This window comes from Enoplosus armatus, chromosome 10 (genome assembly GCF_043641665.1).
Source record: "Enoplosus armatus isolate fEnoArm2 chromosome 10, fEnoArm2.hap1, whole genome shotgun sequence".
Classification (NCBI taxonomy): Eukaryota; Metazoa; Chordata; class Actinopteri; order Centrarchiformes; family Enoplosidae; genus Enoplosus; species Enoplosus armatus.
In genome coordinates this window covers 1,760,660-1,782,942 of record NC_092189.1, presented here as the reverse complement: position 1 = coordinate 1,782,942, position 22,283 = coordinate 1,760,660, and the positions used below count along the sequence as shown (strand labels likewise).

Here is a 22,283-nt window from a genome sequence, read left to right as displayed (position 1 = left end):
TTGACTGATGTTGGTGTGTAGGCTGGTGTTACCTGGAAAACATGTCTGCAGGTGTTCAGTTAGGGCCTCCTGAGTGACAGGCTTATGGGCGGAGTTCATAGCAGAGATTGCCAATAGCAATACCTCTCCCAAAGGGATGAACTGCGACTGGCTGATGGGGGACATGCTGATGGGTGACACATCACCTGCGAAAAGACAGAAATCAGTCATTTTGAGCGATACTGGTTCAAATCTGCCATAACCAGCACCTGTAGGACAATATGAACACCGAGCTGTCTCATGTCTCAGAGCCACCCTGGCTGTCCTGGGTGTCTGGCTGGGGACCTTTATCATTCTCCCTCTTCCCTCATTACCTGTCATATCTCTAACAGTTGGCAATCCAATAAAGGCATAAAATACCCAAAACATTCATAAAAAAAAAAAAAGAAGCAAAATCCCACACACAAGTTCAAGTGCTGAATAATGTTTGTTGTCTATTTTACCTGCCAGGACATTTAAATATACAAATATATATATATATATATATAAACATTGTTACACCCTGAAACTAATGCAAAATATGTAATTATAGCTGCCGCGCAGCACTGAGTCAGGGCCGGGGCTTTTCTGGTATAATCTTCATTTTGCATGAACTGGGTCTTTAACTCACAACTCTAGTCACCAAGGACAGGTCATGATGTCGTTGAGCTATCTGCCAGTTGAGAAGTACGGATGGCTTCACACTATGATTCTGGCGATCACCAGGAATGCCAGGCATTTTCAGCAGGAAGAAGAAGGAGGAGGAAGACAAATGAGATAGACAAGAGGGTCCATCAGCAAAACCTTGAAGTCATGTGTCTGTCACTCACACAGCACAATGCCAGAGTAAATCTAAGATGCTCATTCTGCATCACCCAGGTCTTGAACTCACAACTTCAGTGATCATGTTGAGCTACCCAGAAAATGGGAAAATCTGAGGGGGCTTCACGCTAACCACCAGGGTTGCAATAACCGCTGTCGATGCTCGTAAATTTCAAACTAGTGCCAAAAATTCAGTTTTGTGTCCTTCACCTAGACAACATAGGGATGTCTGTAATTTATTTTTTACACATTCTTTTTTACATTGCTCGATAAGCTATAAACTGACATTTAAAGATGCTCTATTTCCATGACTGCTACGTTTCGTTTGTGCAGGATAGTCTGTTCAATTGACACCAAACTACACTGCATCTTCAAACAAAAAAACGTGGAAGGCCATAGGTTTAATTGAGTATTACAGTTTGCCCGGACCCTAATAAGAGAGACTTATTACAGCTCCTAACACAAATCTCCAACACAGAGATTTAAATGTGAATTATGCCAATATGATCAAGTGTAATATCATTCAATTATTTACACCAAGAGGGAGCTTCAAAATGAACCATATGCCACATACGACACCATACAGGTAATCAACACCATGCAGTGATAACTTATGCACTGGATTTAACTCTGACACACACACAGTGATGTATACTTCTCACAGAGACATAATAGGATTTTACCTTAAAAAATAAGCCTGGTATTACTCTATATTTTTCATGAAAACACGGTTTCAAAAGGCAGCAGTATGGACCATTAATGTGTTTGTAATCGTTTTTTAGACAACAGCTTGAGATAGCAACGGAGAGGCGGAGTTCAGTGACCTTTCAACCTGTTGGGTGGAATTCTCTCTTGAGAATGTGGCCCACTGCACACACTGCGGTTACTTTGGTCTGGCCGATCTAATCTCATTCCAATCACAATGTGTCCTGCTGCATTTACAACTGCGTTAGTGTCTCTTTTTCCTTATCCAGATGGGTCAGGGTTCGGATGTTAATACCAGATGGAAATGGGGTTGAAGTGCACAAATGATTCCCTTCTAACAAGTCCCAATAAATTGTTGTCCCTAGCTCTGGCCTGTTGTTTAATCCAACACATTCGGTTAGAAAAATGTATCTGGACACTTTTAGCGGTGGAATAGCAAGATGTTTGTCAAGTCCAAAAGTTATAAAGTTCAGTGAAACAACCGCCACACAGGTTCATCCAGCTCAACAGCATCTGAAGTTAAACCCAGAGGGAAAAGGTAGGAGACCACCTGTTGCTTCAGGCTGGGAACATCCCTTACTGGTTGAAATCTACCAAGCAAAGGCACCCACACACAATAACAGACGCCCACCTTTAGTCCTGCAGTCAGAAGGCAGAAGTTACTAAAGACACTACATAAATACAGAGGACCACATACTAGAGCAGATTAATAGATTAATAAAACATCAAATCCTGAAAGAACAAGCATTGCCAAGTGTGATGGAACCAAATCGTCAATGAAGACAACGCAAATTGAAACAACTTGTCGTCAATTTGCAATTTTGGTAAAGCAAAGAACCGATATTTGGGGTGAAATGGCGGAGAGAGCTGGAGGTGAGTGAGGTGAACTTTACAGTCTATGACCCTGTTAACACTGAGCGGCTCAATTCGCAAATGAAAGCCTCGAGGTACAGCTAAAAGCTCGGAAAAGGCTATTACTATTTGGTCACACGTACTGTTTTCAAGGTCCAGAATGAACATCGGCACTCAAATACAAGTCAAATACTCTTTAATAGTATTTCTCTTCTCAAACGCAACCAGAAATCACCAAAAAAAAGTAAACGTGAGTCCCCAAAATACACAGCTCCTGGTGCCTATTGCTTATTTTTGAGTAATAAACGTACAAATGATACCAGAACACACCAAAGGTTAAAACTGGGTACATTGCCAAGACCTGGTGACTGGTTGTTACACCATGCTTATTTCTGCAGTCTCGTACACAGTATCTGATTTTTAGGGTTTTAGGCGCACTTGCCAAGGGCTGCTCAACTTTCTAAAGGTTTGGTAGCAAATAGTTGTTGTTTTTTGCTGTTTCCAGCAAAAGTAGTGAATATACAGGAACAGATTAAAGAAATGGACAACAAACCAGGCCGTGGACAGAGCACAGCTGCAGAGGCTCTGCTGGGAACACTGACCACCACCCTGCCACCTCCATACACTGACAGCTGCAGGCATCAACATGGAAAGTGATCACAGGACAAACCCAAAACCCTACACACACATACACAAAGTGACGGGGGGTGGGGGGGGTGTCAAAGAACAGCTGAGTGAGAGGCCATTTGCTGTTGCTTCTTCTGGCGTTTCTACACTAAAGGGGCCAGTAAAGTCCATCAGAACTGTTTGTCAGATGGTCGAATAGCTTCTACCCACGAATACCCCACACCTTTGCGACATCAGATTTAGGGGGGCTGCGTCAGACCATTTCTATCTAACTATCTGAAACCGACGATCTGACACACCCACTTTACGCAGTGACTGTCCAGCTGTGTGTGTGTGTGTGGGGGGGGGGGGGTTAGGGTTTGAACTCTCCGTAGCTCTCTCTCTCTTTTTTTTTTCTCCATTTGTTACACAACTATTTCTGTCACTTGTCATGTCAACTCAGGTCAACACGATGAATGTCTTCCAGGAGAGACCGTCTGAACATGTGCTCCGTTACCTCCACCTCGAAACAACACCACATCTCCCCACCTTTCAGTGTGGCCATTCAGAAGTTAGTTCTAGTTCTAGTTCTAGTTCTGATCGAGCGTACCTGGCCCAAACACTGCCCTCCATGATTCTGTTTCTGTCCCATGAGCTCCCTCCATCTGAACGGGTTAGGGTTAGCTTGTCGACAAATGTGTTGGCCACTTGGACTCGTGGCTGGCTAGTAATGATTTATACCTGCTTGACCAAGGATATCAACATCCTATATAAAGAGTTTGGTGAACTAAGAGGTTGAAGGTCTGCCACAAAACATTGATGTGCCGTTTACTGCCATATCTTCTCTGTCTACTACCATTATTACCACCATTACTACTGCTGTTACTGCTACTAATATTCATTCTGTTACTATTGCTGTTACAATTATTGATACTGCCATTAACAGTTAGTACAACTACATCTGCAGTGCCGGTACCACTACTGTTAGTACAACTTCAGCTATAGCTGTTAGTACAACTACCACTGCTGCATCTTCTACAGATATTTGTACTGCTACTATACTTTGTAACAAGCAAGGCTATTCCTATCTACTACTACTACCACTGCTCACAAAGCTGGTACTACTAATAGTTTTACTACCTCTGCTACTGCTGTCCCTCATATTACCACTGTTGTTAAGGATCTTTCTGGTTTATTCCAACCTCGGTTTTATTTTTGTAGCGTTAATTACTGAGATCTGGTACCACGGTGACGTCGCTAAAAAGAAGTCGGACACGTAAAGAAAGACGAGCAGTCAGACCGGTTGATATAACAAAAATCTAAAAATCAAAAAAAAAAAAAAAAGAATGTACAACACTGAAGAACCAGAGATATCCTTATGTTTTGTCCCTAGTATGGGTCAAACTGCTTGAGGACAATTATGCCCAGTCATAAATCATCATTAATCGGAGTGATCGCACAATAAGGGTTCTGGACAAATGTCCTCTCTAGGGAGGAATCAGGACATTATAGTAATTTTAGTAACCATTTTCACAGGCTAACCAAGTAGCGCTCACCTCAAGTCCTTGTCACGAGTACTGCCACATTTTCTTGTTGTTGCTAGTTGCGGTTTAACTAATTCTGCTACCGTATATCACTACCAGTGCTTTTTACCATACCTACTACTGCTTCATTTCTTCTCTCGCTGCCGGTGAAGAATGAACAGACTGACCAAAGTCACATAGCAGGCAGCTAGCTCACATATACGCAGACAGAACATAAGTACGTCATCGCAAACACATGTCATCAGTCTCAACTGTTGAGTTTTACTGTTGACTGTCAGAATCTATTTCTGACCCAGTCCTGGCTATAAAAATCACTGGGTTGGAGGCAAAGAATAGCCATTTTGTAGCAGCAGTCGTTAGCCGACAGCCCTGCTCACTCAATTACTACAACACTGTAAAAAAAAAAAACACACAGTAGCTAGTCAGGAGAGGAGGAGGAGAAATTATGTAGGGAGAGAGAGATAAAAAAAAAAACTGTGATGCAGGGGAAAGGACGACAGAGGGGAGCAGCTGTGTGAAGCAGAGTGGTGAGAGAATAAAAAGAGAGAGAGAGAGAGTAATAGAGGGAGAATGATGGAGCATTGATCGTCCATGTCTCTCTCACTGCAGTGGTAGTAAACAATCAGCCAGCCTCCTTTGTCCAAAGCACTAAACCACACCCCCTCCTTTTGTCATGTGCTCCCTCCTCCCTTCCTCTCTCACCCGCTCCTTCTCTCTCCCTCATCCCTCCATTTCTCTGGCTTTCTATAAACCTTCATTATCTCTCTACCCTACAGTGTGCCTTCATCTATCCCTTTATCACTCGCCTCTCTCTCTGTCTGTCTCTCCCTCTGTCTGTAGAGCTGTGACGCTATGCTGCTAATGCTAACTAGCAGCTGCTGCTGCTGCTAACAGGCTAGCTAATGAAAGAGTGAGACAGACAGAGAACGGACAGACAGACAGACAGACAGACAGTGTGACAGGCAGACTCGTACCTTGGCTGGTAGTAATCCACTCCTTTAATAAGAAATAGATTGCAGTTAAAAAGCCCAGTAGAGCTTCTGATGGTAGCGCAGCTCTCTCTGTCTTTCTCACACACTAGCTCATCCTCCTCTCTCACACACACACACACACACACACACACACACACACACACACACTCTGCTGCTCCTCCCCCTCCCCTCTCTCACACACACACACACACACACACAGGCGTCGTCCTCCTCTGTTCTCACACCCCCCCCTCACTCTTTTCCCACTCACACACACAAATGAGCATTCAGTCAAGGGCTACCCACAATCCCTTGCGCCACACAAAGACAAGGGGGTGTGACCAATCACACACTGCCTCACTCTGCACCCGTGTTTTTTTTTCCCTCCCTCACTGTGTAATGCCCACCGACATACAAGCTTGTGGGCGGGCTGCCGAGAGGGTTGTCATGACAACGCATCCCCAGTTGCTCTTTGTTGCTATCACTCGTACATTCACACACACACACACACACACACACACACACACACGCACACAGGCTCCACAGTCTTTTCCCTTTTAGGATCTATGTAGCATGTCTCTGTTCTGCCTGCTACATACATCTCTGCTACACTGTGTGTGTGTGTGTGTGTGTGTGTGCATGTGCGAGTCTGCACATGCTCTCTTAGCCGGTGTTGCAGTACTGCAGCTGGGTTCTGGTGTGACCCAGTTAGAACACTAATGCTGGATGTAGGACACACACACACACACACACACACACACACACACACACACACACACACACACACACAGCCAACAGAACATTCCAGAACTATGGAATGATTGCTTATAGCAATTTAACGGTTACAGTATATTATCATTACAAGGAAGTAGTATTGAAATTTGTATTATGATTATTACCACATAATGTTCGCTCTACAGTTATGCATTGATGGTACTGTTATGATAGTAGATACTGATAATACTACAAGTATAGTATTCAGTCATATACTGATTGTAGTGTAGTTAGAGAACAGTAAAGCAGTATATCTGAGTGGTTATAGTTTTATGTTTCCCAGCAACAAGAACGCACTCCTCTGTCACATTTTGTCTTTATGTTTCCTGTCTTGTTGTGTTGGTGGATTTGGGCTGCTTGACCCCACCTTACGGACTGCCAGAGAGGAAAGAACATGAGAATGAGAGTATGACCATTCAAGAAGTGTTCATACAACAATTCCTCATCCAAAAAGTGTGCACACTGGGGATTCGTCGACCAAACCATCAATGCAACACACATTAATAACGTTTGATTTTTGGCTCCTTAAACTTCCCCAAACAAGTGGCACCTAGATACGGGGTTTAACACGCCATTTCAGAAGGACTGTCAACGCAGAAAATAATATTAAGAGCTCAATAACATGCTTCAGGGATGAGAATCCTTTGGAATCTCATGATTTGATTCAATTTTATGCACTATTTTCAGGAGCTTGCGCCAGTGAACTGGGTGCCAAACCATTCAGCCGTGTTTTTAGTCTACTGAACTGCAATATGAAGCACAACTGGCAGTTAAGTTAACTGGTCTTGATGAAGGTCACACTGAGTTCAGCATCGTTGCTCCTGAAATATTTCATGATAGAAACACAGAGCTATGTAGTATGCTAGCTGACGATAACACCATAGATTTCTTCAGATCATTGTTTTTAACTATGTAAAGAGCCAGGGTAGTTGTTTGCCCCTGCTTCCAGACTTTTTGCTAAGCTAACCATATGCTAACTCCAGCCCTGCAATTAACACACAGACATCAGGCTGATATCAATCTGAACAACTCACAAATAAGCATATTTCCCAAAAATGTTTGACATGTGTTTTTTTTACATACACAGTCAGATTTTGTTGCATTGCTCTGCTGCACCGCCAGATCTCATCATAAAGGCTTTGTGAGGGTCATTTGGGAACTATAACATAAACAGAAAGTGCATCTCGAAATCTGCATGTGAATACAAAAGGTAGAGAAGGACTGAGGGACAGAAGAAGAGTAAAATGATAGAAAACCTGAGGTAAATACAGCGGGCCGGTAGAAAGACATTAGTGGTGTATTGAGTGCAGGCAGACAGACATGTCTGTTGTAATGTGAGTGAGATTAGCATGTGAAAAGACAGCTTTGAGTATCAGGCTGGTTGGGGCTTGTTGAACTGGGGTGAACTGCAGGGGTTAAACTGAAGAAAGAAAAAAAAGAGTCGAGTGAGGAGAGGAGGGACTCCCCCTTTCTTCTCAGGGGCCCCTGATTTGCACCTCCCACAACTCCCATATCATGCTGTAACAGGCAGCCAGACAGTTCTAATCCACAAACATTTACACAGTGCAGCAAGGGAGCATGTCAACACTGTCAACAGCCCTGTTCAGACCTGATATTAACATCCGTCATGGGTGATCCCATCACAAGTGGAAAGGTCTTATACCAGGTGTGAATGCACCCGAGACGCATAGAGGATGCATTGAAACCAGATAGCTCAGACCACATTCGGACTTGGTGTGGGCCACATTCTTTTTTGCAGTGTATACGCGAACGCGTTCTGGGCCACATTGAAGGGCCGCTTGCTCAACTGAGGTCCTCTGTGGAAGTGGACGTATGCACTCACTCACTCAAGTGAGAGACAACAGGAAGGCGTCACAACAACAGGCAGATGCTTGTGGATGGAGTGCACACGAAACGCGCCGTCTGATGTCCTCCAGCTGCTCTGCCTCAACTCTCTACGATTGACAGATGGCTGTGCTTGTTGTTAATGTAAGAGCTAACTGGAGCTGCTGTTAGTTAGTCTACTGTGCAGCTGGTTTAATAAACTTATATTTAAGCTTTGAAGCTAATAGACCGCTAGCTGCACGACTAACTGAGCTAATTAGCTAACGCCAGCAACAGTGAGGTTACTTTAAATGACCTCACTTATATAGCGCTTTTCAACCTTCACGGTTCCCAAAGTCTCATTCACTCACACATTCACTCACCGATGGCGACCGAGCTGCCGTGCAAGGTGGTGGTCCCCATCGGGAGCAACTTAGGGTTCAGTGTCTTGCTCAAGGATAGTTCGACAGGGATCGAACCCCCAACCCACTCTAACCAGCTTTACCTCCCGTGCGACAGTGCTAACCACTGCGCCGCCGTGCCGCAACAAGTAATGCTATCACAGAGATGAATTTTTTTTTTTTTCATAAAACACGATCAAGTTTCACCAAAATCAGTGAAAGTTGGAAAGTTGTGTGGAGGTGGAGTGCGTGCCGGCCTGAGCCCTTTGCTGCACCCCCCCCATGCCGTATTTAGCTCTTGAGTTACTGCTCTGGTTATGTGGACATGTTCCTGCTTTATACAACATCACATTTTCATCAGTCTTCCACCATTAGCATGTAGCTTCGTACATGTTTGAAAATGCAAAGGGAGATAGGACGTTTGGGCTGGGAATCGCAGTACTTTACAAACACAGAATATATTTGTATATTATATATATTACACCTACTTAAAGAGAGTCAACAAAATATGAGCGTAGGAATATAAATATGTAATATACATATAAGACTTGAAGGGTCATAATTATATTAATAAAATAGACAATTAAACAAAACAATCAATTGATAAATTGACAATGAAATACATGCATATGATTGAATACGTTAATAAGAAATGAATTGAATTGAATCAAATGAGAAACATAAATACCCCTCCTTAAACGAAATTAGATGAAATAAATAAATAAGCAGTGAAATATAAATAAATAAATCAGTATCCACTGAAATAAATAGGTCTATCATTATAAAACTCTAACTATTCTTTTTACACAGTATCTATTTGAGGCTTTTTTATTTATTTGACTGCGTTTTATTTATTGATTTATTTATATTCTCCCACAAAGGCCTCTTTTATCTACTTCATGGCAAATTTATTTCAGGGTGGCACTGGCTCGTCTAGCGAAATGCAAAAGCTATCCATTCACAACCGACTGTACGTAGTTAAAATCATCGAAAAGAGTCGAAAATGGAAGAAGCATTTAGATGGACGATCCCACGTTGGTGACTCTACCAGTCCATCACCAAGATCTTCAGGGGGTCCCGCAGGAGGATTGCTGGGAGGCCCATCCCTAGCACCAGCACCAGGGCTTACCAACACTAAATGGTGCTGAAATTGAAATTGTCCAATCTTATAAATACCTGGGAATTTGGCAGCAGGTGAACTTTTAAACAGTGGGGCAACCGGCACAGAAACTAAAACTAAAAATCGGTTTCTTTCTTAGTTGATTATTAGAGGTATCCTTGATTCTCATGCTGCTCGCTCGACCTTAAAATAACTTGATGCAGTTCATCATTGTGCTTTGCGTTTATCATCCTCATCGCTGTGAACGATATGAAACAGTACGCTGGTCCTCAGTAGCAACAAGAACAGATCTACATTTCATCAGTTTGGCTCAGTAGCTGCCTCGGTACGTCACTTCTCTAATTTAAATCCGCTGCTCACCCGAGCAGATCTCGGGCCTGTTTAACCCTAGTTACCTTTCGGGTAAATACTGTTTAATGATGCCTATTTAATGATGTCTGTGGTGGTCTCTGATGCTGTTTGTGCTTTTGTTTGTCTGGATATGTTTATATTTTATTATATATTTTTTCTTTCTCTCTGTTGCACTCAGGTCTGTCTTGCAAAATAGATCTTTAACTATCTTTCAATGAGATGACATGATTAAATAAAGGTTATATAATAACACTTTTTTGTGCACAACCTAATGTAACACCAATTAATGACTTTGATGAGAGATTGTGTGGAAGCGCGAGTCTGTTATCCCGATTTGTAAGATTTATTGCCTTGAGACTACAAAGACGTGCAAAAAGCAGAGTTGTTGGCGAGATTGGGGAGGTAGCGGGATGCAGCCGGGGGGGGCTATGACTTACGATGGCTACAGCCTCGGATATGCTTCCCGTCTTCCGTGTCCGCGGACAGCTGTTGACTTCTACGTGCTTCCAGTCATGCTACAAATGAGGGTCTGGCGTTCCATGCATGCGCATTCCCCGATCCACACTCCCTTCCAGTGTGTGGCAGTAATGCACCATAAAGTTGTTTGCCAACTGCCATAAAAACCAAGAAGAGGAGAGTGTGTCTGTTGTTTTTGGCTGAACAAGAAGGAAAAGGCAAAAAGAGAAAATACAATGTGTGACCGCTTGACGAGAATGGGACCAGGGACGGGGAATGCAGTGCATCGGTGCAAGAGATGAGAAGCATTGACGAGGAGAAGCATCACCAGTACTTTAGAGCACGCAAACATTGGTGGACCACAGCGGGTCCCCCCCTCCACACTAAAAAGTAGTCAGCTCACCGTCACCAAGGAAGCAAGCTCAATACGGCTAAATCTGGGGATAAAATAAAGGATGTTTTCAACTGCAGTTATTTCCAGAACTGCATCAATTAAGTAGAAATATTACATTCATTATTGCCCACTTCTCCTTGTAACAGCAATAGTATGCTTTTTATTTATTCATGTTGGCACAAGGTGGTGACTACTGTATGCATTTTAATCTGAGCTCATTTCACATTTAAAACAGCAGCTTTTTGCAGAGGTGGAGGGAGATCCGATGGCCGCGGGCCACCCTTGCCGACCGTATATAAGGCTGGCTATGGGACGGCATGGAACAAAGAGGTCTTTGGTTTTACTCCTATCTGAGTATCTCCGGTGGTGGTAAGGTGGAGCTGGGAGATCGGCTTGGCACACAGATCCAGGTCTCCACTACTGGCAGCCAGTGCTGGGCCAAATGTCTCTCCCACTCGGATCTGGTGCAGAATCGAGATTCTCTCCTGGAGCTCGGAGATCTCTTGACAGTGCCGGTTGCAGTTTAGACAGTCAGGTGGCGGAGTAAGTGGAGCCAGGCTTAAAAACTGGCTAGCTTAGCCAACCAAGCTTAGCCAACTAAGCTAGCAAGCTGTCAAAGCTGCAGTCAGTCAATAGCTGCAAACTCAGAAGCGGGATCGGACACAATAAATAATCAAGAGTCAATAAAATTGGTTAAAAGCAGTCGATCTGAAGAGCGGGAGAGCATAGGTAAACTTAACAGAAGGGGGGCTGCTGGGGGCCATGAAAATCCCATCCAGTAGTTGCAGAGGTATCTCCAACTGATTGACCATCCCCTGAACCACACTGCTAACAGTAACACATCACACAATCCAGTTTCTTTGAAGCATACCAAGGCCTTTTGATCTTCATCTTGCACTAGACCAAATATCCACAAAAGCCCGAACAGTCCTGTCATGTTTGAACACGCATACTGCATGTTTGAATGTCGAAAGACCACCACTAAACAGATGAAGGCAAGCTATGTTGCAAATTCACATCATAAAAGAGGCTTTTCTCTCAGCAGTCCACATCTGTTGAGTCAGGCTGACAGCTGATTGGTCAACATGAACAAGTCTCAACCTAATCCACGGACAAGAGACTGAATGCAACTGCGTACACGGTTCCGGACATGTATGTATTAAAGGCAGGAGGTGTAACAGTTCTACGCGTGTGTGTGTGTGTGTGTGTGTGTGTGTGTGTGTGTGTGTGTGAGTAAAGAGAGAGAGACAGAGCATTGGGGACAGGCTGTCCAGCAGTAATCTGAAAAGCTGAAGGTCAGGTCTCAACAGCTGGGTGTGTACATGAACTCTCCTCAATCCTTGCTCTGCAGTTGAGCCATCTCTCCATCGTGCACAGCAAGCGTGACTTTGCAGCACATCAATGGTCCTGCCTCGGCGCACAGGTCGCCTCGTGAAATGAGCGGCGAGGTCTGAGGTACCGCTGGCAGATGTTCCCATACCAGCGCATGTTTTGAAAACAAGAAAGACACACACATACACATTACTTGCCGTTTCGACTTTTACTGGATTTCACGCCAAACTTGGGTTGGATCTATGTATTTTCCAATATATCTCCGTTCAACTTTTCCCCCCAGACATTGCGACATGCTCCTATTATTACTTAATTTCACACATCTTATCTCATTAGTTACTAGGTGACAGTTTAAACTATCACCCCACTCATTAATGTATGGCCTTTGCCTGTGATGTAGCACCACTGCCCATTTCCCATGAAGCTTCACGAGCTATAAATATTATATTTCATTAAAACGTAATCATTTCTTCTGACGTTAGCGGATGCGCTCTTTGTTTCAGGCCTGGATGCCTCCACTATAAATTGCTGCGGGAAACCCTGATAGAGCATGTAGTAGAGCATGTAGTAGATCAGCAGTATCCTGCTGTCGCGCCGCTATGTTGACTTTCAAAATATCAACAGATCGGGAGAAATTTTCAACATCAGAGTGGATCTGTGAATACAATTTCCTTTATATTTGTTTGTGCATTCACAGTCAGACTTATAACTCAGTTATATGCAATCTGTTACTACTGTGTGTGTGTGTGTGTGTGTGTGTAACAGGCAGAGAGAGTGGACAGAAATAGCCCCAGCCGCTGCAGTCCCAGGACTGCAGGGGGCCGGCCCTTCTAAACCAGGCCAGGGCTTTGGACGATCTGATTGGTCAAAATGCCATGTGTCTCTGAAAAGAGAGAGGATGTCAATTGTGAGAGTGTGTGTGTGTGTGTGTGTGTGTGTGTGTGTGTGTGTGTGAGTGAGAGAGAGAGAGAGAGAGAAAACAGGGCAAGATGGAGAGAAAAAAAACATTTTGAGCTTGTGTGTGTGTGTGTGTGTGTGTGTGTGTGTGTGTGTGTGTGTGTGTGTGTGTGTGTGTAGCCGCCCTGAGCATAACTCAGCAGACAGAGAAGAAAAGGAGGAGCTACGATCGCATTACAGGAGAGGAGCACCCATTACATCAGCTTCTGTGTGTGTGTGTGTGTGTGTGTGTGTGTGTGCGTGCATATGATGCGTCCGGCTGCCAGTGGCTGCAGCTCAGTGAGGGTTAATGAGTTCACAATTTCAGCAGGCAAAATTGTAGCTTTACATGCTTCCAGAGCATTGGAGGGAGGTGTAGAAATAGAAGCGAGGGGGGAGATGAGAGGAAAACAAAGGAACTGTCTGTCACAGTTCAACATTAGTAAAATTGTTACATGTGTTTTTATTCATAGGATAAAATAGGACCAAAAAGGACCAGCGGAGTTTGCTTATTGAGAAAGCTTAAACATGTAAACTTGTGAACAGTGTGTCAGTAATATTGATGCATTTTTGGACAAGGTGGTTGTGTTGTATGACAAGATCATTAATTAGTAAGTTGTGTTTGCAAGTGGGGATTTTAGCATTGATTTGCTAAAAAAAAAAAAAAAAAACACATTGTGACAAAACTACACAATGGACTACTATTCCTAAACGATCTATGATGCTGATGACGATATGATGATGTCAGGGAGCATTTATCTGGCTTTGTAACCCTTCAGGGCTGTATTAAGACAACAAAAAAATAGTGCAAACTTATAAAACATAAACACAAAGTGCCATCAATTCTCTTAAGGAGGACCTGAAAAAGATAAAGAAAAAGAAAGAAAAGTATGTGTTGATGATGTAGATGAAGCTTATGAGAGATTTTTACTAAAGAAATGTGTTGATCAGTCTTTGTTGGGTAAAGGTATACAAAATACATGCGAAAGGGACGGTTACAGAATGGAACAAAGTATGCCGAATGGAAATATAAGATAAAAATGAAGTATTATGAGAGGCACCAAAAATGATTTATAGAAAATTGTTGGAGGACAATAGGAACAATATTAAAATGACATAAGAGTGTATAAAATTAAATGATTAAAAATGGAAAAGCAGGTTACCCAACCTAGTTTCAGCTATTAAAGACAGGAATTTGGTGGCAGAGAAATGTAGTGATTTGTTAGTTAATGTTGGACCTCAATAGCTGAGGAGATAATTGAGCCTGGCAGTAAAGATGGCGGCAAGCGACATTACTCATAGACATACAAATTCCATGTTCAGAAGAGGAACAGATGAAAATGAAATCAGTGACACTGTAAAAAAAACTAAATATAAGAATTCAGCAGACCGTCGAGACGTCATCATGAACTGGTAAAGCTACTTCACTGCCATTGGTGGAATTATCAACTGCAATACAAAATAAAGAATATACAGCGGGAGTATTTCTTGCTTTCAGTAAGTAGCCACCTGAGAAATGGTATCAGTATATTGTACATATATATACATATATAGTATATATACAAAATGTATTGCAATGCTGTATAAAATTGAGGATTTCATAACATTTTGTATAGTTCTCTTATACTTCCATATATTACTTACAGTGTGGTAGTATGGGGAACTTATTAAACAAGTACAAACTGAATTTATACACTTAATATAGACCCTTTTAGTGTAGATATCATGATTACATCACAGTGTTAGCTGGAAGCAAAACAAAGGACTATAAGAGTATCAGGCTTCATAACCTCCCAGAAATATATCTTCTCGCTGTGTAGTTGGGTGCCAGAATCGAAGGAGTAATGGCTCCAAATTGAAATTTTATCCCATATGAGCTGCCAACCCCAGTCAAAAAAAGGAATAGGTGACTTCTCTCGTTACGCTAACTCTTTTGGCGTATTAGCTCACTCTGTTAGCTAGTTGTGCGGCCAGAGAATAAACTCATCAGTTAAATCTCTGCATTTCAAGTCTTATAGGCCTACATGACCTTTCAGGACGTACTTATAGGCATGTAAAGACATAATGACTGGGTCTGCCCCCCCCCCCCCCACTTAAATTAATTCAACCAAAAATAAACAGGAGAGGAGTCATTAATAAAAACTTTATGAAAATGAAGACCACCACTGCTATAGGCCAAAACAATAGGGAAATGAAGTGTGGACTGTTAAACATCAGATCTCTGTCGTCTAAAGCTGTATTAGTAAACAAGCTAATATCAGATAATCATATTGATCTACTGTGTCTGACAGAAACCTGGCTGCGTCATGAAGAGTATGTCAGCCTGAATGAATCCACTCCGCCCAGTCATACTAATACTCACATCCCTCGAGGCACCGGCCAAGGAGGTGGAGTTGCAGCCATCTTTGACTCAAGCCTGTTGATGAACTCTAGACCTAAACTGGATTATAACTCATTCGAAAGCCTCGTTCTGAGTCTCTCACTCCCAGCCTGGAAAACACTGAAGCCAGTTTTATTCGTTATAGTCTATCGCGCTCCAGGTCCGTACTCTGAATTCTTATCTGAGTTTTTATCAGGTTTAGTCCTTAAAACAGACAAAGTCATTATCGTAGGGGATTTTAATATTCATGTGGACGTTGATAAGGATAGCATTGGGACTTATCTCTTTATTGGATTCGATCGGCTTCTGTCAGAGGGTACAGAAACCCACTCACTGTTTTAACCACAAGACAGTCTTAGAACTTATAGGAAGGCCCTCTGTAAAGCCAGAGCAGCCTATTACTCAACATTAATAGAAGAGAACAAGAACAACCCCAGGTTTCTCTTCAGCACTGTAGCCAGGCTGACAGAGAGTCACAGCTCTATGGAGCCATGTATTCCTATAACCCTCAGCAGTAACGACTTCATGAGCTTCTTTAATGATACAATTCTAACTATTAGAGACAGAATTGATCACCTCCTATCTTCAGGTGGTACCTTACCTTCAAACACAGGACTCTCAGAAACAGCTGTAAAACCTGATGTATATTTAGATTGCTTTTCTCCCATTGACCTTCACCAAATTACTAAAACCATCTCTTCATCTAACCTTCCCTTTCTCTCCAAGATTCTTGAGAAAGCAGTCGCCAACCAGCTGTGTGATTTTCTACATGACAAATGAGTTGCTTGAGGACTTTCAGTCAGGTTTCAGAGCTCATCATAGCACAGAGACAAAGCATCAGACAAAGGACTTGTCTCTGCACTTCTTTTGTTAGATCTTAGTGCTGCATTCGACACCATTGACCATCACATCCTATTACAGAGACTGGAACATTTAATTGGCATCAAAGGAACCGCACTAAGCTGGTTTAAGTCGTATTTATCAGATGGATCTCAGTTTGTACATGTTAACGATGAATCCTCCATGTACGCCAAAGTCAGTCATGGAGTTTCACAAGGTTCTGTGCTTGGACCAATACTATTCACCTTACATATGCTTCCCTTAGGGAGATATTATTAGAAAACACTCCATACATTTTCATTGCTATGCGGATGATACCCAGCTATATTTATCAATCAAGCCAAAAGAACCTCATCAGTTAGCCAAGCTCCAAGCATGCCTTAAGGACAAAAAGACCTGGATGACCTGCAATCATCTGATGAGACAGAAGTTATTGTTCTTGGCCCTGAACACCTCAGAAACACAGTATCTAAAGATATTGTTACCCTAGATGGCATTGCCCTGGCCTCCAGCGCCACCGTGAGGGATCTCAGAGTTGTCTTTGACCAGGACATGTCCTTTCACTCCCACGTAAAACAAACTTCAAGGACTGCCTTCTTTCACCTCCGTAACATTGCAAAAATCAGGAAGATCCTGTCTCAAACAGATGCAGAAAAACTAGTCCATGCATTTGTCACGTCTAGGCTGGATTATTGCAATTCCTTATTATCAGGCTGTCCCAATAAATCCCTGAGGACTCTCCAGCTGATCCAGAATGCTGCGGTACGTGTACTGACAGGAACCAGGAAAAGAGATCATATTTCTCCTGTATTAGCTTCTCTGCACTGGCTCCCTGTAAAATCCAGAATAGAGTTTAAAATCCTTCTCCTGACCTACAAAGCTCTCACTGGTCAGGCACCATCATATCTTAAAGAGCTCATAGTACCCTATTACCCCACTAGATAACCGCGCTCCCAGAATGCAGGGTTGCTTGTGGTTCCTAGAGTCTCCAAAAGCAGAACAGGAGCCAGAGCCTTCAGCTATCAAGCTCCTCTCCTGTGGAATCGGCTCCCAGTTTGGGTCCAGGAGGCAGACACACTCTCTACTTTTAAGAGTAGGCTTAAAACTTTGCTTTTGGATAATGCTTATAGTCCAGGCAGGCCTGAGCCAGCCCCTAGTTATGCTGCTATAGGCCTTAGACTGCTGGGGGTCTCCCTCTCCATCTTTACACATTCATGTCCCTCCAATGCATGTTACTAACTTTATATCTTCCCGGAGTTTCTTTGTGCTTTGTCGTCTCGCAGGTTCCTGTGGATCGTGGTCCTGGTACGCCTGGGTGCTGCTGCTGCTGCTATGGGCCTGCTGACTCTCATCACTACAGTTATTATTATTAGTCATAGTGCTGTTACTATAAGCTGTTACTGCTATTATTAATCTCAGTTATTATTACAGCTTTAACTACTATTATCAGTCATATTTCCATTATTATTATAATTATAGCTGCTATTTCTACTGCTAGTGCTGCCATACATCTCTGCCTGTCTGTCTGTGTCTCTATGTCTATCTCTCTCTCTCTCTCTCCCTCCAACCCAACCGGTCAAAGCAGATGACCCCCCACCTAGAGTCTGGTTCTGCTCGAGGTTTCTGCCTCTTAAAAGGAAGTTCTTCCTTGCCACTGTCGCCAAAGTGCTTGCTGATGGTGGGAACTGTTGGGTCTCTGTAATAACATTATAGAGAGTCGGTCTAGACCTGCTCTATTTGTAAACTGTCATGAGATGACTTTTGATGTGATTTGGCGCTACATAAATAAAACTAACCTGTCAGATCGTCCATTGTTAAAAAAAACAGCTACTGTTAGCTAACATATTCAGGAAATTATTCCACCTAAGCTCCGCCCACAAGAAAACTCAGTCATACACACAGGAAGACAGCAGACAGCAGCTATAACTACAATAAGCATTGTTCACATGTTCACGTGATGTGTATCTGGAAAGACATCAGAAAATGGGCTTTGGTACTAATACATGTTATCTCCATGCTTTCCACATTGCTCCTCTGCAGAGGAAGGCCTCATCTGCAACGCGTTTTGACAGGCAGCTCTAGGACAGCAGGAAGAGGTGGAGGCTTGGCGCCTTTTGAACTTGTTGGTCACAATACAGATGTCATTTACGCCAGGCTGAGATCTGATCTGATCTTTTTTTTCTGATCCTGATTATATTTTTGCTGTTTTAGCCTCTTTTCGCTTATTGTTTTGGTTTCACGGTTGTATCGCTTATTGCTTTGGTCTCCAGCAGCAATTGAAGAAGACACTTGTACCATTCAATGTGTAAGAACAACTTACTTCATTTATTTATATCCATAAAAATATAGGACCTTAAATACACATTTTGTTTTGAGAAGAAAAAATGCACACATTCTTTTTTGTTTTACAGTGAAACTACTAAAATACAAATGACAAAACTCTTTATATATATATATATATAGTTTACCTTCCTGTTTCCTACACTTTTTTAAATTTCAGGTTGATATGTAAAAGTTCTATGGTTTTACACAGCACTTAGTAAGCAATGTACCTAGGCGTCCTTTTGTGTGCCGAACCTATCCAAAACCTCTCCAAAATGGCTTCAATGTGTTTTCCAATATTTCAAGAAATATATTTTTTGCACATCGAACAGAACCTCTTGGAGTTAATGACACACATATTTACAAGTACTAACAACCACAAAAGGAGGAAATTGCAACTCGGTATAGAAAATGGAGGGGTAGATATTTATGCGTCTATGCATCTGAAATGTATCCAAACCTCTCTAAACAACAATAGGAAGCAGTATCGTCCATTTGTAGCGTATGGATTTGTTTCTTTAGTTGATTTTACAGTTATTTAGAACTATTAACATCATCTGCCTGGCATGCATGGAACTCAGTTCTCCAGTCCTCCGGCCCACGGCAGGTTATGGTACTCTATGAAGTAGAGTCTGGGATTATACACAGAGGAGGATAACAAGACCTGAACTTGAAGATTCTTCAGTTTTTCTTCTTCATGGGCAAGACAGAGAACACAGTATGTCTGGGTTATTATTGCCTCGTCCCAATGATCTGGGGAGCTCCACAAGTTACAGACACAAGGAAACATCCATCAGGCTTCTTTTCACAACACAGCAAATTCAGCCACATTGCAGCATCGTAACCAACACAAGAAATCACACTGGCAAACGCCAGTGATATTAAATAAAATGAGTCCTTCTAAATACAAGCACTCCATGTTTTCACTGTGACTGCCTTTACAGATTGTGCTATACATAAATGCCTTGCCTTTTGACGGCAAAGTGCACAAATCTAAATGCTGACAATGCTAACAGCTAGCTTACAGCTGCAACACACAGTATTCACTACAATTTACGACACACAAACAATGAGAACAGGGAAAAGGCAAGAGCAAAAACCGTACATTACACTTCATTTCAACTGAAATCACATAACAAACAGAAAATAAAAGCATTAGAAACATGATTACTTACACCTCAAATCTCCTCCAGTACCTCCAGCCGAGACAAACTTTACTTTGGCCTGGTTTGTGGTGAAAACAAAGCTAGAAAATATTAGAAAAAAACGCGGCTCGAAATCACTAATAACTCAGCTGTGTGTACCTTGCTAACCTCTCTTTCTGGCCTCGCTACTAGACATCGCCCTTGTTAGCAAAATGTACCCCCCTTGATAACCTGCCATCCCCCCTCTCCATCCCCTAGTAGCAGAGAGAGGGGTTGTTAAGTTGAATATGCTAGTCTAGTCTGCCTGACTCATTGATCCTTTATCTGACTGAGGTTTGTACAAGTTAGAATCTATGGCCCCGACCACGGCTCTGACATATCAGTGGCCTAACTATGCTGTGTATTGATGAATCTGTGGCACTGTCCGTGGTGCTGAAGTGGCAGACGGATTTGTAATTGTGCCTTTTTCCTTGTCAGTTTCATCTTGGATCTATAATATTCTCTAAACTCTATACTATAAATACTCAAGTCTATACTATATTAGTGTCACCTTCGTGATCAAAGGCCCTGTTTACTCCTGGTGTTAACATCTGTCCTGGGTGATCTGATCACAAGATGGACAGTTTTAATACCAGGTGTGGACGCACCCAAGACGCATCGAGGACGCACTGAGATCCAAGAGCTCAGACCACATTCGGAGGTGGCCACATTCTCTTTAGCAGTGTGTACGCCAATGCGTCCTGGGGCACATTGAAGGGCCGCCTACTCAACTGACGTCCTCTGCGTAAGCGGAAAGTACGGACTCACTCGCTCATTAAAGTGCGAAACAATACAAGAAGACGCCACGACAGACTAAAATGGATTCTCATGGATGAAGTACACACCAAACACGCTGTCAGCAGCTTCAGTTCGCTGTTAATTTAACGACAAATATCAGCTATCTGTCCATCAGGAAACTCCGCAAATCACCGAGAGTCGAGGCAGAGCAGCCGGAGGACATCAGAGGGAAAACCAGAAAATATTTTCTCCATAAAATATGCTGCAGTTTCACCAAAATCATTGAATAAGGTTATAAAAGTGGGTTTTTGTACAGTAATCAGTGAGGCCACCAGAAAAACTCCGCTCCAGCGGCATCTATTGTTTTTCCAACCTAATTCTTGTCTCATTTGTGGTCTGATAAAACAGTAAATCAAATCATCAAATTCAGGTTAAAAACAACAACATATTTGGTCCTTGCAAACGGAAATTACGTCCAAAAATACACCCGCAGACCAAGCCACCTTTGTAACACAATAATTTAGGAGTGACATGACTACAGATACAGTTTTTACTACAGATGTTTGATGCAACCTGGGAATGGAGCAGGTAATGTGAGGAAATGAAACCGCAAGCCACCGCACTCAGCTGCTACAGGCCAATAACCTGCACAGGCCACCATCCCCTTTGTTCAAATTCCACAAATTGACCTGGATATAAACCTTTGTTTGGTTAATGAGCAACTTCATTGACACATAATCAATCACATAATCTCTGGTGTGTGGACCAGAGTGCACTGCAGAAAGGGGTTAATGTAGCCTCAAGTCACATACAGGGGAGAGATGGGGAGCAGACAGATCATGACACTAGCTGCATTTTCTTATTAATGTTATAATACAATATAATGTACAAATATATCAATTATGTTGAATTGCAGAAGCTAAATGGAGACAGGTGAATTGAATAAATGTTAACAAAAATGGACAGTTGTTGATAAAAGTGTTGACTCTTTTGATGGTGAGATCATAAATAGTTGAGTTATAGTCATGATTCAATTCCTTTTAATGTAGAGCTACAATGAATGATTCTTTTCATTATCAATTAATTGGCCAATCATTTTTTCGTTTAATCAATCAGTCTGTAAAACAAATGGTCAGCAATGCCATCAGTTTCCTACTGCCCAAGTTGGTTTCTTCAAATAGCTTTCTTTGCACAGCTAGCAGTCAAAAACCCTGAGATATTTCATTCACAATCATATCAAATCGAGAGAGGCAGCACATGCATTTGAGAAGTGTTTGACATCTTTGCTTGGAAAATTACGACTGTTCAATTTTCAAAATAGTTACTAATCAATCAGCATTGCAGTGGTGGTTGGCTGACAACTGAAAACTGTCAATAGATTTATGTGAACAGGGTAGAGCTTTCCTGTTTGTCTCTGCACAATACACAATATTGTCACAGTCTGAGAACCGCAAGTCCTACGTCCTAACAAGGCAGGGGGGGAAACACCACGCAATACTTCACCTGGACTCCACCATGACTGAACCAGACTATACATAACCCCACCACACATCAGGCACGTCACGTTTAGAGTTCACATTACCGTTGCTCTGTGTCCTGGTTGGTAATATTACCAGGTTTCTGAAACAGGTGTTAAAATGTCACGGATTTTTGACTTTAACTCCTGCATGCAGATTTACTAACAGAGGACAAGACGGAAGACCAAGGGAGTTA

General features: G+C 42.4%; 1 protein-coding gene across 1 annotated transcript in view; it reads right to left on the bottom strand.

The window, feature by feature from the left end:
- The window catches only part of LOC139291414 (storkhead-box protein 2-like), a 68,575-nt gene that overhangs the window by 11,794 nt on the left and 34,498 nt on the right, over positions 1–22,283 (bottom strand). Inside the window, exon 2 of the mRNA XM_070913431.1 lies at positions 33–185. Within this exon, the coding sequence (XP_070769532.1) occupies positions 33–185 (153 nt within the window). The remainder of the gene's footprint in view (positions 1–32; positions 186–22,283) is intronic.